At 35.5% G+C, this 18,212-nt stretch overlaps 1 protein-coding gene across 1 annotated transcript in view; it reads right to left on the reverse strand.

Annotated features, from left to right (window-relative positions):
* The window catches only part of cdh7 (cadherin 7), a 104,633-nt gene that overhangs the window by 47,168 nt on the left and 39,253 nt on the right, over positions 1 to 18,212 (reverse strand). The window contains exon 3 of the mRNA XM_018095030.2: positions 1,779 to 2,073. Within this exon, the coding sequence (XP_017950519.2) occupies positions 1,779 to 2,073 (295 nt within the window). The remainder of the gene's footprint in view (positions 1 to 1,778; positions 2,074 to 18,212) is intronic.

Consider the following 18,212-nt stretch of genomic DNA (forward strand, 5'->3'; position numbering starts at 1 on the left):
AAAGCCAATTAGCAATGAGCAGAAATGATTAATGCTGCAGGCCACACTAGCATGCAGTGGAACTGATTTAATCATTCATATAACATGAACTTCATAACTGACTATTAGTAAAGCAATAAGATAACAACAACCTTTACAGAGCTATTTACTAACACAACAGTTGCCTTCAAAAGAATAAAAAGTATCCCATGTATTAAATACATACAATGCAGTATTTTGCACACCTATCACTTTAATCTCTAAGACGTGTTTGCTTTCAAACAGCTGACTAATACATGCTACCTACTGATTAGCTGCTATGGTTTATGGGAAACTTTGTACCTTTCATTAGATTACATTTTTCCTTAAAATGTTTAAAAAAATTTCTATCAATTTATAGTAGAGTGACAGATGAAAAAAAAAGATCCATTTAGTTGAAAGTTTATGGTCAGTTGCTTTTTAGAAGCCAAGAAAAAAATGTCAAACACTTGCACAAGCCCAGGTGAAAAATCATATTTTGGGGAGGCCAATTTATCAGTTTCGTGGTTTTAGAGATTTTGGAAATCACAAACAAATTCATTTTCTCTAAAATTACGGATGCCAAGAAAATATGAATTTTTCCTATTGTTCCACAAGTAAAAGTGTCAAAAATCCACAAAAACCTCTAACACCACCGAGCGAAGAAAGATCTTCCATTTGTAAAAAGGACACCTGCCATTGACTTCTACATGACCTTGACAGCTTTTAGATGGCATATTTTTTTCTTTCAGACTTGTCACAGTTTTGTTGCATAAAAATCATGTGTTTTTTGCAGCAAAAAAATCGTATTTTTTGCTCAAAAAGTACATATTGTGAAAAAAATACAATCTTTAGTAGATGCCCCCTTAGGGTCTATGAACTTTGCAGCTGCCTGAAGACAGGCTCTGCAATATTTACTGTAGCTGCACCATGCACTTTTTTTTCAAATCTGACCCTCAATCCAATTACATAAAGGCTCAAAAAGCCGCACAAAGGACTAGTAAAAAATCTCTACATTATGACAATTTAATGGAGCTCAACTGGCAATGCCAATTCCCATTCAAATGTATCTAGCTTGCATGTCTCTCTATATGCAGCCAAATGCAGGCAGTACTATAGACCCTATTTTGTAAATTTCTTGGTGCCTTATACATGCTAAATGTCCACAAACATCAGGGTCTCGTTAATGATAATCAAAAACAATTAATACTCCTATGAGCTTATTTATTGATTTTTGAATTTGTGAATTGGAGAGGTTTTTTTTCTGCTTCAAATAAACTCACATTTAAAAAAAGCTTGCTTATGTTTATTTATTAAAAAAATCTGAATATGAAAAACTTGTTTGAATAAAAAAACTCACCTTGAATATGTAAGTTTACAAGCTCAAAAAAAACCCATAAAAAACTCAAAAATCTTGAATTTAAAATATGGCTTGATTTTGCCTAGGATAGCTCCCATTGATTTTGGCATATAAAATCTTGAGAGTTTATAAAGATATTTTACATTTCAGATTTTTTGCACTTAATAAACATTTGAGTTTTTGAACTATAATTTGAATATTAGCAGTTGTATTGCAAACAATTTGAATTGTGGAAAAAAAATTGAATTCGAAAGTTGATTAAAACCACCCCCAAATGTTACAATTCTACAGTACTTTTCGTCATGTAAAACCATGATTTGTTTTAGTAAAGCACTACTAGAGAAACCATGTTTCAAATAAACAAGCATTTTTATTTCTGTAGTGTTGTGTTCCAAATAGATTGAATAAATAAGATTCTTACCAACAGGAGACATTTCGGGAATTCCAGCTGTGTAAGGGCCATCCAGAAATTTAGGCTCATTGTCATTTATATCTTGTACTTTAATGACAAACTCAGACTCGGGTTCCATTGGCTTGCTTGTTAACCTGTCAAGAGCCTGGGCCCGCAGTGTGTAGTAGGCTTGTTCCTCCCGATCCAACCTCTTTGAAGCATGAATATCTCCAGTATTCTCATCAATACTGAAAATGGAACTTGCCCCTTCCCCTGTCAAGACATATTTGATGGCATTATCTCCTCTATCCGCATCAGAGTGAAGCTGTTGAAAAATTGACAAGAGCGAATATTAACTTAAAAGAGTCAGTGGTACAGAGATGTGCAGCAAGCAATCATTGTGTCAAAGAGGAAACATGCATTGTCATTGTTCTTAAAATTATCTGAAGAAAGTTTCTTGTTCACAGCTTCAAAATATGATAACATTTGTCAGCTGCTTTAAGAAGCAATTCCGTTTCCAGTCACCTCATGCTGTGTAAAATATTGAGCTCTATAAACACTGCCATGCATTTGACTGTTGAGAAAACATATTTTATAAACACAATCACATTTCTGAATAATAGAATGGAATTATAGAATTAGTAGCGCGTCAGGATTAAGCAACGCTAATAATATATTTGGTTAAATTGTGCATAAAATCAGTACTCTCATGACAAGGACACTGTAGTATCATTTTTGTTTTGCCCTTCATAAATTTCTGTTTAGATATTTATGTTTGTGTTCTTCTGTTAACCCAACAGGGTTGACTAAACATTGCTTTTCTGCAAATAGACATAATAACATATTAAATATAATTTTTACCCTGCAATTACCAGTGCACAGCACAAAATCACTGTTTAATCTACAAATATAATCAGTTCTTTCTTGACTACAGGATTCCACAGGGACTTAAATCTTGCATCCACTTTATTCCTGAAATCAGAAGGGGTCGATATACTGAAATTCAAGTTTGTTTTTTTTCATGATTCTCTAACAACTTTGTTTATATTCTCAGTTTATTTAAACATTCAAATTTTTTATCGTTATTAAAAATGTATGGAACAATGTAATTTTTTTTCTTAGACAAAATGCATGCGCTAATATTGTCATGTTTTTTGTCTTTAATAAGCTAGTGTATGAGAACTACAAGAGTCTTGTAGTTATATTTTTCAGGTCTGGATTCTTTTCAAATTTTAATACATTTACATTAACTACATTAGCTGTCGAGATCATGTAGAAGTCAATGGCAGTGTCCTTTTTAAAACTGGAAGATGTTTCTTTGCTTTGTGGTTTTAGAGGTTTTCTTGTTTTTTTTTTTTTTACTCATTTGTGTGACAATATGAAAAGATGTGGTTTTCATGTTTTTCTGTACCTTTTTTTCATTAAATAATAAATAACTAGACAATTATAATAAATTACTTTTAAAACCACAAAAATCTGAATGTCGATAAATCAGCCCCTTAATGTTAAATTATCTTTTTTTCTGGCTTGCCTTTTGCACGTTGAAATCGAATAAAATGTGAGGTCACAAGCTTTTTACTTTTTGGTTAGGGAAAAAAAAACCTGATTGCCACAAATCTGGATATTCAGATGAAGAAACCATGCAAGTTTGGGAACTCTTGTGTGGTTTTGGGATATGAATGCTCGAGCCTGAAGAAGTCCATTTATCCACATTTTGGTTTTTGTGGTTTTAGTGGTTTTTGAAACCATGAAAAAACGAATTTATTAACAGCATAAAGTACAAACAAAATAACCGTGAAAAAAAATCCATATACGAACATGAAAACCTCAAATTCCTTGTTTTTTTTAATAATTTTCATGCTCTTATAAACAAATAAAAATCACAGAAACCCCTAAACCACAAAATAAAAAAAAAGATTGTTACATTTTACCTAGGATAGCTCCTAGTGTGCCCTTGAAATGCTGCAAATGGGATTCTGACTTCTTTTAAGAATCATTCCCTAAATGGATCTGTATATATGTCTGAGAGATTGACAGTTACCTAAGCAGTTCACTGGTGGTTAATTTTAACATTTTTAACATAATTTGTCATTTGAATGTTATTACAATGTAAGTTCTGTGGTCTCTCCCACAATGAAAGATAATATTGGCTCAGTCAGGTGTATGTGGGTACAATATACTGGCATAGGATCTGTGATCCAAAAAACAGTTATCCAGAAAGCACTGAATTATGGGAAGGCCATCTCCCATAGAGTCCATTTTAATCAAATAATTTTAAAAAGTATTTCTCTTTTTTCCTGTAAAAATAATACATTGCCTTGTACTTGATCCCAACTCCTACTTGATATAATTAATCCATATTGGTGCTACCTTTGCAGGTAGATACAATACTTTGAAAATGATCACAGTACTTTTGAAAATTATACCAAATGGTAAATATTGTTAAAACGGCCAACTCTGTTTATGATTAACAATTGTAATGAAGGTGAACATCCTTGAAAAGGTTAAATAAGCATGGTTTAAAAGGAGTTCGACATGCACATTTCCAGGAATTATTAATTCAATTCACACTCAGAATTAATCGGACATGTGATGTACAGTATGGATGAACATCTTTTTAATTATTAAAGACACACTTTTAATTGAAGTGAAACATATTTTGCAACCACAGTGAACGTCACTGATGTTAAAAAAATTAATGATCTTATCATCAAATAGGTAGTTAAGCATGAAAACTGCATCTGTTTAGATTATATAACTATATTTTCTTAAAGGGACACTTAATTATATGTGACTGGGAAAGAAAGATCAGACCCAGTAACCTGATATAGAGAAACAAGCGAGTCACAGTATTTATTTACTGTGCAGTTGGGGTATAAAGTGACATACTGAAGCTCTTATATAGTTGTTGTTTTTGCAAAGTTCAGTGGTAAAAAGAGATATTATCATATTATACAAAGATTTCAGCTAAGGCTGAAGATAACATTATGACTGATATTTGTGCTGTACCGCAAGGTTACATGTGCTGCTGTGATATAGCGGTGTATATTTATACACTAATACATCACTGTTCAGCTTCCCTGACTCCTTTATCCTGGCACAATAAGTAGGTATGGACTAAAGTAAGGGGAGAGTTTAAACTTTAAAACAAAAACAAACAGCAGTTTTAATCTCCTGGTATGCACAAATGTTCTAATATATTTAAAAAAAATATATAGTTGCACTCTCATTATAGTGCAAAATACCAGGGTGCAACAACAACATGTAATAGAAGAAAAAAGGCACTGCACTTACAGAACTTTAAAAGTGAAAACAAACAGATTTTTTACCAAGGGTATTCCGGATAAGGGGTCTTTCCGTAATTTGGATCTCCATACCAAAAGTCTACTAAAAATCAATAAAACATTAATTAAATCTAATAGGCTTGTTTTGCATCCAATAAGGATTATTTATATCTTAGTTGGGATCAGTTACATTGTACTGTTTTATTACTACAGAGAAAAAGGAAATCAGTTTTAAAGGAACAGTAACATCAAAATATGAAAGCATATAAAAGCAATAAGAATATAATGTACTGTTACCCTGCACTGGTATAACTGGTGGGTTTGCCTCAGAAAGACTATTATAGTTTATATAAACAACGCTGCTGTGTAGCCATGGGGGCAGCCATTTGAACGAGAAAAGACACAGGTTACTGCTGTGTAACCTGTGCCTTTTCTTCTTTTTTAAGCTTGAATGGCTGCCCCCATGGCTACACAGCAGCTTATTTATATAAACTATAGGAGCATTCTGTAGCAAATACACTGGTTTTACCAGTGCAGGGCAACAGTACATTACATTTCAATTACTTTGAAACACTTTCATATTTTGGCATTACCGTTCCTTTAAATTTCTGAATTATTTGATTAAAATGGAGTCTATGGGAGAAGGGCTTTCCCTAATTCAGAGCCTTCTGGATAACGGGTTTCTGAATAAGGGTTACCCATACCTGTACCAACATTTTGATCTTCTTTGTGACCTTTGTGAGACCAAAATATTTATACTTTAATTAGGCTACAATTTTGTCATGTGAGTGCGTTGGCTTTTTTCTTTTATATATATATATATGTTCATGCATTTTTAATACACGATTGATCTTTTTTGAAATAAAACTAGGTGTTGCTGGTATTTTTTGGATATTTAAATCATTTACCTTGCACCCCAGGTAAAAGCTGAAGAGTGCCACCCTGAGTTCGATATATATATATAATCGAATTGGGTGTGGTTGCATCAAAAAAGGCCATGGTTGCGTCAAATTGGGTGCGGTCACGTCAAAAAAAGTGCAGGCGTCAAAAAAGACGTGGGCGACAAAAAAAAATCATGCGACAAATGCATTTCGCACATTTTTCGCCGTTTCGCAAATTTTTTTGACATTTCACAAATTTTATGGTGAAATGGGACAGATTTGCTCATCACTAGTCTATTTTGCTCAGAGTACATAATACATTTAATATTGCTGGGTCTCTGGTGCACATCTCTTTCATAAATAAGCATCACAGAGCTTGGGGTCAGTACATTAGACCACTGAACTTGCTTAACGTTTGGGTGATTCTGACAAACGCTTTCAACCAAAAAAGATTCTGGTATGCTTTTTTTAATATTTCAGTTAGAATCTAATATCAGAACACAATAAGAAGTAGTGCAAGAGTACTAAGGTGTGCAAGAGTGTGCCCCTTCATGCTTATTCACACAGCACTTCTGCCAGGGAAAAAAAGAGATACACAGACTCACTAAATGACCCCAAATAAGTGCAGCATGTAAAGTTCAATTTCAGATGCAAATTTAATTTGGTTTTTACTCAGAATGCAACTAAGCATCAAAGCATAATTACGGGCATAACTGCACCAGCTGCATCAAAATGTAGACAATTGTGTCACTTCTGGCTGTGCTTAATGTCAAAATGATGTCTTTACATTAGTCATACATTAGTCTTATTGTCAGTAGAGATATTCGGGTCATTCTTAGTCTCAGGGGTGCACATACAAAAGCACAAAGGGGCACAAGAGTGATCCCACTAATGCTTATTCTAGAAGTTCTCAATAATCCGATGTTCAGTGACAAGTGCCAGATACAGTTAGTGTTGTATTAGTGAAGGGAACCCGCTGCTTGGGGGCATTATGGATGAGTCATTTTAATATCCTGCAATAACAAAGAACTCAAGTGCCTTTACAGTGCTTTAAACCAGCTTAAAAATTGCTCTCAACTTAAAGGGTGTCAAAAGGATGGTGGGTCCAATGTATGCTCTCTGATTTTGTAAGGAATAATTTACATTGCTATGTTACTATGACGACAACCCATATAACCTTTTTGACAATGAATATATAAACTGCTTCAGTTCTTTTACAAAATGCTACAGTAAGGAAGGCACTGCACTTACAGGACCAATGTACAAAGCAAAGCAATATTTATTGTAGACAAAAACTGACATTTTTACTGGGACACCAAACTTTCTCACAATGAACACATCCCCCCCAACATACAGTAAACAGTATAAGCAAGACTGAGATATCAAGCTATAAGTGCAGGCAGTAGTTGTGTAAAGTATAGAAGGTCGCAGTGCAGAGCAACCAGAGCCATCAAACCAAAAGGTCCAAAATGAACCCAGAGTGGAAAACTCCAGAGTTTTCGCTGGTTATAGCTACAACCAACGTGTTGTCCAACGATAGTGGACATCTTCCAACACAGCATTTCACATATATCCAAATGTTCCACAAAAGTTCAGGAGAAAACAATTTTTGTATAGTACTTGTACTTTTAGCTATTCAAAACCCAGGAAGAAGGGCCATACCCCCAGCAGGGGAAAGGGGAAAACAAAGAATGAAAAGAAAAAATTAAAAATACATAATAAACAAAATAAATAAAAAGTTAGTATAGATCCAGAGTAAAACCCAGAAATATAACAAGGCTAACATATCTATACAAAAATAATCCAAGAGGCAAATAGGAAGCATAACCTTAATAAGCATAGTCTAAATCAATTATAATGCACAAAAATATAAAGAAAAAATTGTTTTAGAACTTCAATACAAATTGTAAAATTTATCACACTCAAGGAGAATATCTATTCAAAAGCAACACAACCTGTTTATTACATCATGCAGTCTTTTATGTCACTCATTTGTATTCCTGCCAAACACTGAGTTGAGAAACTCGCCTCCCGCAGTGCCCCGGAAGTTACCAGGGGCGGCAAAAAGATGCTCATGGTATCTTTAAGACCCAAATTTCCATTTTTTAAAATGGAAATTCAGCTCTGCTGGTGCAGAGAGCACAATTGCGCTCTCTATACTAGCGATCCACCCGGACCCCCTCTGACGTTGTAAAGGTAGGCACAGGGGGGCTGAGGGGGGGCATCGGAGGAGTCGCCTCAGGCCAGAAACACCCTTGTACATCTCTGACACTATATTGTTCAAGTGATTGACTTCACATAGTATCCATTACTCTCCTATGAAATTGGAACTGTACTAAGTAAAATACAGTATTTTGTGGAGGACCCAGCCCTCTCCTCTAATTCTGGGCTGATGTACATTCATAAATTAAGTTGCAAGTCACAAGATGCTTATTGCAATGGCACTATAACATGACATCTGCACCCTATGTTCATTGAATACCTTGCACTGCTGAGGCTGCTGGGATTTGTAGTCCCCACCTTACATACAATAACTCTTTTGAGTGGGTGGAGGGGTCTGCTTGTTCATATGGTGCAAATCAGCCTGATGTATGGTGGAGATGCAGCCCCAGTTTTACATTCTTTGCTACTGACACTGGATTTTCTCCAGTAGGTTCTTTTTAATGCTTTGGTTAATTCATCTTGCAATGACGTTCCTTTCTGTCCTATCTCTACTTTCACATATTGTATAAGCAATTATGCTCCTTTTTCCTACGCAAGATTTAAAGGTTTTATGTTTCCCCTTTACATAATTTACCCATCTATTTTTTTACCTTCTTTCATACATCACTTATTTTTCAGCAGTACTTGTTTTTTTTCTTTTGGTCCTGTGTTAATTTTTGTGTGTGTGACTTTGCACATACACAAGAGTATTGGCTAATTGTTGGTGTGAACACTAATGTTTTTTCCTTGAGAAAGGTCCTATTGAGGACCGAAACGTCGGATTCTTTTAAAACAATATAGGGCTGATTCACTAAAGTGCGTCAATTTTTATCGCGCGCTTTTTTTGCGTTAAAATAGACATGAAAATTAACGCGCAATTCACTACAGTATTGCCGCGTGTTAAGTCGCACATCGCATGCGTTAATTTGCGCGCAAAGGTATGCGTTAATTTTAATGCATGCGTTAATTTGCGTGTCAAAATAACACGCATGATTCACAAACACTTAGGGGCACATTTACTAACCCACGAACGGGCCGAATGCCTCCGATTGCGTTTTTTTCGTAATGATCGGTATTTTGCGATTTTTTCGGAAAATTATCGCGACTTTTTCGTTACCAATACGATTTTTGTGAAAAAACGCGAGTTTTTCGTAGCCATTCCGAAAGATGCAATTTTTTCGTAGCGTTAAAACTTGCGCAAAAAGTTGCGATTTTTTCGTAGTGTTAAAACTTGCGCGAAACGTCGCGCCTTTTAAGTTTTAACGCTACGAAAAAAACGCAACTTTTCACGCAAGTTTTAACGCTACGAAAAAATCGCAACTTTCGGAATGGCTACGAAAAACTCGCATTTTTTCGCGCAAATCGTATTGATAACGAAAAAGTCGCGATAATTTCCGAAAAGTCGTAAAGGCGCCGAAAAAAATCGCAAAAAATACGAAAAAGTCGCAAAATGTTCGTTTTCCAATCGGAATTCTTCCAATTCGGTCGGAATTCGTGTCTTAGTAAATCAGCCCCTTAGGGGCAAATTTACTAATCCACGAATCCGAATCCCGAATGGGAAAAAAAATTGCATTGGAAACGGAAATTTTGCGACTTTTTCGTCGCTGTCGCGATTTTTCGTATTTCTCGCGACTTTATCGTATTTTGCATGACTATTTCGTCGCTGCCGCGATTTTTCCGTATTGCGTGATTGTAAACGGCGGAAAAACCAATCCGATTTTTTTCGCGACGGCGACAAAAAAGTTGCGGAAAATATCCAAAAAAAGTCGCAACGGCGACGTAAAAGTCGCGGAACATATGAAAAAGTCGTAACAGCGACGCAAAAGTCGCAAAAATACTGATCATTACGAAAAAACGCATTCAGACGCCTTCGGACCGTTCGTGGATTAGTAAATCTCTCCCTTAGATGTGCTAAATATCACATTATGTTTTTAATAAACGTTTGATAAATCTTAAGGGTGTGCCGGCCACGGAATATTTATTTCTGAATACTTAAAATTTGGCTGTGCACCCCGCAAAGTTACAAGCTTTGGAGTGCAGACACTACAAGGAGTGATACTGTATATATATATATATACACACACATACAAATATATTTCAATTTAAAAAAACAAACAAACAGGTACACAGGATGAATGGCTATTCATGTACAAAAACAGTGCAAAAAGATACAATATGTTTTTTTTTTTACCAAAATGCAATATTTTTTTTCCAGAAAAGGTTGTCAGCAGTATGTTCAATGCCATACTAAAACTCCTGTGCCTAGCATCAGTATTTGTGTAGGGCATTTTACTTGCAAATGAAGAATGGTGTACAAATATTTAATAAATGGTGTTTTGTTTGCTACTTGTCTAGCAACCAATAAGCAGATGGCATTTACTGGTCAGCTGTTTGAAACCAACATCTGATTGGTTGCTATGGGTAACTAGACTGGGGCATATGTAAGACTTTTTACAACATTACCCTGAAAATATCCCAGTCCTCTTCATCTGCCACTGACCATGTTAAGTACTGTGTTTCTTTCTGCTCAGTACTCTAACACCATTGCAACATTCTTTGTGTGATTTAGGCAATATATGAATAAAGATATACATACCTACAAGTTCACATATCAGTGAACATCACTTATAAACATCACTAATAAACATAATATACAGTTTGGTAATTTCCCTATGGGACCAAACTGTAAATTATATCCTTATAAATGGTGCTTAGTGATGTCATCAGTTCTCATCGGAGCTTTAGTGATGACTCACTAAAACTTGTATATTATAATGAATTAAGTACCCTGTTGTGAAAGATTAGAAGTCACCTTGGAGTTTCATGACCTTCGGCCTTGTGCTTTTATATGGTCATGGAACTCCTTAGTGACTTATAATATCCATATATTTTACAATAGGGGTAATTTATTCAATATATAAACATCTGGCTAAGGATACTTTATGGTATTCTGAATTTAAAAGCACTGGGAAGCATTATAAATAGCAGTGGATAATAAGGTCAAAATGATACACAAGTTGGAAATGTTCTGTTATTTTCTTTTTTCCTTTCTATAAATAATGGGAAATTAAGAGATGAGCAATTTAATAATTACAGTTTAGTTTTTTTTTTTCAAACAAGGGCCTTTAGGCTCACTGCTCATTGCAATATGGTTGCAATGCTATTTTTAGTACTCTGATGTATGAACTTGCTTCAAGCCCATTGCTAAAATATTTTTATAGAGCTGATATTAATATTTAGAATTGGATTTTGAAGGTTATTGCTTTCATACTCCAATCATCTAAGTTGCGGATGCAAGTTCTAATGATAATGCATTTCTCTCTTTTCCATTATCCATCTCTGGCCACAAGAAAGAATAATTACCACTATAAAATAGTAGAGAACTGTAAAAGGTGAAGATGTAAACCAGCTAAACTAATAACTGTGACTAATTGTCACCATAAAAATTGTGAACTGCTGGACTGTTACTATTCGACAAGCTCTGCAAGGTATGATCGTTTAAATGATGGAAGATATATTACATGTGAAGTATGCTTTCAACTCAGAGTTAAGGAAATTAGTCATGCTCTCGCTAAAAGAAATAAACTGATGATGAAAATATGCTGTAGTAATTTTAGTGTTTCATTTATTAATCATTAAAAGCACAGATGGCATAAAATGTATATATATATATATATATTTCACATCTCTACTGTATATATATATATATATATATATAGGGCTCTATGTGTGGGGCTCTTTAAAAAATTTGGTTTGGAAGCCGGCTAAAAAGTCATTTAAACGTTAGAAAACTCAATGGGATTATTTTGCTTCCAATAAGAATTCATTATATCTTAGTTAAGATCAAGTAGAGGGTACTGTTTTATTATTACATTATTAATTTTAATTAATTTTAACCTGGTTTAAAAAAAAAAACAAAAAAACAAGCATGTGAGAGCTTCCTAAAAACTCCACAACCATTAAATCCTTATAAATTTCCCACCCCAATTTTTAGGGTGGATGGTTACATACTAATTAAAGGAACATTAACACCAAAAACTGTAAATGTTTTAAAGTAATAAAAATATAATGTACTATTGCCCTGCACTGGTAAAAATGTGTATTTGCTTCAGAAAGACTATTATGGTTTTGGTTTATATAAACAAAGCTGCTGTGTTGCCATGGGGGCAGCCATGCAAGGTTACATAGCAGATAACAGTTAAGTTCTGTAGAATACAACGGTGTCTTATGGATCACCAATCTGCTAACCTGTCCCATTTAGCCCTTTTTCAGTTTGAATAGTTACCATGGCTACACAGTTTTTTTTAATATAAACTATAATGTTTTGGTGTTACTGTTCCTTTAAGCTTGAAAAAGATAATTGTCAATCAAATGTAACTTTTTGCTCAAATAAAACATATAAAAATAAAATACCTAACATCTCTGGAGTGACCTGAACAGAAGTTTCTGCATCTTAACCCTTGAGACAGATCTTGAGTCCCTAACCTTTATACTATTTATGACAGGTAATGGGACACCCATAGTAGTTTGGGGATCAGTATTGGGAACACTCTACACTATAACCTTTGTATGTGATATTTAGGATGGATAACTCTGCTTTGATACGCATATGACAGATAACTAAGTATACTACTAACAAGGGTTTTGTAAAAATTTTAAAGAAAATTTTCCATTACTTCTTTAAAAGGGCGAGTATGTAATAAAATAGCATTAACCTGTGTTGGTGAGATAGAGATTAGAGATTATGGAAGCACAACTTCTGATATTGATCCTATAAAGCAGTGCTCAGGATGAAGCTATAGAACCAGCAAATATATGGAAGTCTTCTAAATCTATAAAAACTACAGTGTCTATCTGATACTTGAAAATTAAAAATATGTAGGTTTAGACAATATTTTTTCAAAGCTGTATTCTAATGTGCATGTACACAACACATTGTGGTTATGACACTATCAAACATTTGTTTACTGAAAAGGTTGTTTACACAGAATTCATCATTTGCCTGAACCCAACCATCTCACTTTGAACAAAATGATTTAGGCACAAAGCTTTAAACAGTTTCAGCCACTAGCCACTGATAGGGTTAGAATATCTGTCAGTAACATAAAGCTGACTACCAGTACATGGGTCTTAGATGATTGGGAAGAGTACACATGTCCCTTAAACTCAACAGAGAGGTGGTCTACAGATTAGTCACCCCGGACAATCCCTGCTCAGGTACAAGAATCCTACAAGGCAAGGAGATTTTATTTTCAGAAGAGTAAAGTAGTAAGCAACTAAGGTCCTTGCAAATATGCCTGGCTTTATTCCTTGTCCTTTTACGTATGCATCAAACTAACACTGTATAACACTAACAGTACACTGAAATCATTCCATTGATTCTTTCTAGTAGTAGCTATTTGTTTGTGGGAAACTTTCAGCATGCCATAAAAATACATTTCTTTATCCTATGCTTTATTTGTCCTTTAATCTGTCAAAGTGAATTCCTAAAGTTCAGCAAGTAAGAACATATAAAGAAATGTAGTTATTGTTTCAGATAATACCACTGACAAATTACACACTGCAGAAAAAGTAATTATTTTCATTCTATTCACAACAGGACTAATCATGGTATCTTCAAAGGTATATAATTTCTAGATTAGAACCTCAACATGGAAAGCAGACACACGCCATGCTAATACACTGACAGATGTAATCGAAGATATAAATGAAAGGTTAGTAATGTGCAAAGAAGATATATCTGCCTGTTTTATATCTCTTTGCAAAATAGGAGCATATAATGTGCTTAACTAAGAATATAATTAGAAAAATGATTCAACCTCCTTAAGAGCATTATCAGCATACTGCATGACCTTTAAAAAGAGTTTCTCATGTGCCTTACAATGTTTCTTGGAAAATGGGCATTAGATTTCTTTCTTATTTCACTCTGATGTAATTATGTCATGCTGATTCGATCAAAAGATGAACTTTCTAGACATCTACTATGCTAACCTAAAATCCTAATCAAACACCTTTGTAATTTTTTTTAACATTTTCTGCAGTACTGTAACAGGGCTGAAATATCATTTGAAATTATCCAATTAAACCAACACTTTTCTATGCAGTAGAAATGTTTTTCAAATTTTCTTTTTATCTGAAAATTAGGGTTCATGTATCAATGCAAGTGTGAAATGCCAGAATCTATAACAGTACCTGTACCATATACAGGTACTTGTGCTGTACAAAATATGTTCCTAGCAAATTCTGGCATTTGCCAATACACTGCTTTAGCCTTTTCTGATGAAATACATGCAACTGCAAACATGCTAGGACTGGGACTATGGCCATCCAGGGCCTGGTTGTAACGCATGGATTCCTCTATCTTTCTCCAGGCCCCAGAGGGCATTATTTTTTTTTCCTATATAGGGTTATATTCACTATACTGTAAATGAGCCAGTCTATATACTGGGTAACATCGGGTGTATCCGTTAATGACAGAACAGATCCATGAAGCCACGATTATATGAATGCAAGGTTTTTAATAGAGACTAAATAACAGAAAACCAACTGATGCAAGGTAAAAATATAAACAAATATACAGTAAAGGCCAGTAAAAGAAGCAATTGGCAGGCAGAAACAGAGTCCAGTAATCAGGCTGGTAGTTGGGACAAGCAGCTGGCAAGTGAAGAGGAAGATCAGGCCAAGCTCAAAACCAGGAAATCCACAAGAACAGGTCAAGGAGGGGCACAGAAGTGCATGAACCAAGCAGGAAACAAGAACCAGACAAGGACTCATGAACTAGGAACCAGATGAGGGTCTCCGGAACAAGAACCCAGGAATCAGAACAGCAAGATCTCAGCTAGTAAGCTTAATGACCAGGCACTGAGCAAATTATGGCACATGAAGCTAATGAGGTGGGCAGTAGAAAGGAAGCAGATAAAAGGAATAGCCATACACACCATTACTTTCGTAAAACTACTTTTTTTTTTATAATGACCATTTCCCTGCAAACTGGAAGATGCATCACTCTAGGGCCAACACAGACTTGAATAAATCACACTGAAAAGTCCATATTGTGTTGCCAAAAGCTCATTAACTGTACTTTTCTATATTACCGCCTGCCCCAAGTAGGTGTTAATTTTCGCATAGACTAATGAGATATTTAGTGCGTCTAAGCGTTTGTGAATCATGCAGTAGTATTATTTCTGCGCAAGAATTAACACAATGCGGTAAAATGAATGCATTCAGTTGTGCGCTATTTAATGCACACAATATGCGACTTAACGCATGCGATAATACTCTAGTGAATCGCGTGTTTTTTTTTGCGGCAATTTATTTGCACTTTAGTAAATCAACCCTACAGGCTGGCAGTCAAGTTCTAGATTAAACATATGTTGTTGTATCTTTGCCTATTTTCATAGCCTTCAAGTAGGTCTGCCTGGTGCCAACTTTGTTTTGTGGGGCATGGATGTCCTCAGTGGTGGTAACTGCCTTTTATACCTCTGATATGGTCTGCATGTCTGTGCATAGAATCAGGCCCAGATTTGTGGAAAGGCCACAAAGGCCCGGGCCTAGGGTGGCACAAGTTTAGGGGCGGCATGCCGCCCCGCCGCAACAGAATTTTTAAATTTGTCTCCCATACGGAGCAGTCGGGACCTCTCCCCACTGCTCCGTATGGGAGTTTAAATGCGCGAATGCGCATGCGCATCGATCGCGCATGCGCACTCAGGGGGAGAGGGCGCCGCGCGATTTCGCATGCGCACTCGCGGGGGCGGGGGCGGCCTCGGGGCGCCGCCAAGTTAAATCCGGCCCTGCATAGAATTGATGTCTCTTATTTTTTTTCAGTCTGAGAATAGACAATGCAGTGCATGCTTTGGCAATGGCTGTAAGCAAGATTTGAATACTAGGATTACAAGTAACACTATATGAATCAAAATACACATACAAGGTTATAGAGTACTAGCTCTATAACAAAACAGTGAGCAAAAGTTCATACAGGTATGGGACCTGTTATCTGGAATTCTTGGGACCTGGGGTTTCTAGATAAGGTGTCTTCTCATTAAAGGAACAGTAACACCAAAAAAGGAAAGTGTTTTAAAGTAATTAAAATATAATGTACAGTTGCCCTGCGCTGGTAAAACTGGTAAGTTTGCAACAGAAACGCTACTATAGTTTATATAAATGAGCTGCTATGTCAACACGGGGGCAGCCATTGAAGCTGGGAAAAAGGAGAAAAGGCACAGGCACATAGAAGATAACAGATAAGCTTTGTAGAATATAATGGGGTTTTATCTGTTATCTGCTAAGTAACCTGTGCCATTTCTCCTGTAAATGGCTGCCCCCGTGGCTACACAGAAGCTTTATTATATAAACTATAGTAGTCTTTCTAAGGAAAACACACCAGTTGTACCAGTACAGGGCAGCATTACATTATATAGTAATTACTTTTATACGCTTTCATTTTTTGGTGTTACTGTCCCTTTAAACACTAAAACTCCGCTCCAGGAGCTGGAGAGAGTGCAGAGATGTGCAACTAAACTGGTTAAGGGAATGGAAGATTTAAACTATAAAGTTAGACTGTCGAGGTTTAGGTTGTTTTCTCTGGAAAAAAAAGGCCTCTTGCGAGGGGACATGATTACTCTGTACAAATACATTAGAGGGGATTATAGGCAGTTGGGGGATGCTCTTTTTTCCTATAAAAACGATCAACGCACCAGAGGCCACCCCTTTAGATTTGAGGAACAGAGCTTCCATTTGAAGCAGTGTAAGTGGTTTTTCACGGTGAAGGCAGTGAGGTTGTTGGATGCCCTTCCTAGTGATGTTGTGATGGAAGATTCTGTTAATGCCTTTAAGAGGGACTTGAACAAGCATGGTATCCAAGGATATTGTGATACTAAAATCTACAGTTAGTATTGATGTTAATATATATAGTTTATGTATGTGAAGGGTTGAACTTGATGGACTCTGGTCTTTTTCCACTAATGGGGCAATAAAGGTGTTTGCATATGTTTCACTAGTCAATTGTTAGGTAGATGTTATTTCTAGGGCTCTGTGTGCCCTGTACTTTTCACATGGGTATCTTTGAATGCAGTTCATTAGAGCAGACTAAATTGATGGATTGGTGCTACATGCAAGTTGTAAGTAGTGCGCACAGAAGGAAGTACCTTTATGAATACTGTCCAAATGTGCACAATCTTGCATTCTTTTTAAGTACTTTGCAATTACTCTTGCCTTTGTAAATGAAAAACACAAAGTTTGCAAGCACTTATTGGTATTAAGAGGTTTTAAAAGGTTTTAAAAATGGAATTAATTAAAAGATCTTCACTGTGGGAGGACACCCATTAGCTCTTAGTGTACAAAGAATGGGCTGTTCTGTATACTGGCACAGCTCCAGTTTTTGTGTGGCCTTTTTTTTACTTATATTGGAGTGGTGTAAACTGGATCACCTCAACTGACTTTTCATTTTCATTTAACTTAATTTATCCACTACTTTATTCATCATAATCAGTTAGTTCATCCTTATTGCTCTACACAACTTATTTCTCTCCGACTAACTCTAGATGATGTGCAAATATATCTGCTGACAAATGTTTATATGCTGTAAACAACAGGTGTTAAGATGTTATATTTTGTGTTTATGTCATTATTCCAGAGCTAGAATTGATGATCATAAGTATTTTGTGTATGGCCATTTAATTTGTGAAATGCTGCATGCATTTTGTGCCCCAGCAGTCATAAATGAGCCCTAATAATTTGCACTTGTCTTTAGTAACCTCAAGTTGATATGCTCCATATTCTAATGTTTGGGGGTCAGATTATGATAAAACAATGATGTCACACTAGGGGGTATATATAAGAAAAGTCACAAAGTGAAATACAATTTGCACAACTAAGAATAAAAGTTTAAATTTCACAGTGTTAGATTCATTTAGTTGTGCATTCGCACTTTAAGGGCATGCTTGAAGGTGGTGTAATCTTTTGAAGCAAACATAACTTTCTCAGTAAGACGTTTGATTGCGTACACTGCACACTGACGCAAACTATAAAATTCACAATATTTCTTCCATTGTAAAAAGTGAACGCTAAACAGTTTCTGTGTTCGCAAAAACTATATTAAA

Source organism: Xenopus tropicalis, chromosome 6 (assembly GCF_000004195.4).
Source record: "Xenopus tropicalis strain Nigerian chromosome 6, UCB_Xtro_10.0, whole genome shotgun sequence".
Taxonomy (NCBI): domain Eukaryota; kingdom Metazoa; phylum Chordata; class Amphibia; order Anura; family Pipidae; genus Xenopus; species Xenopus tropicalis.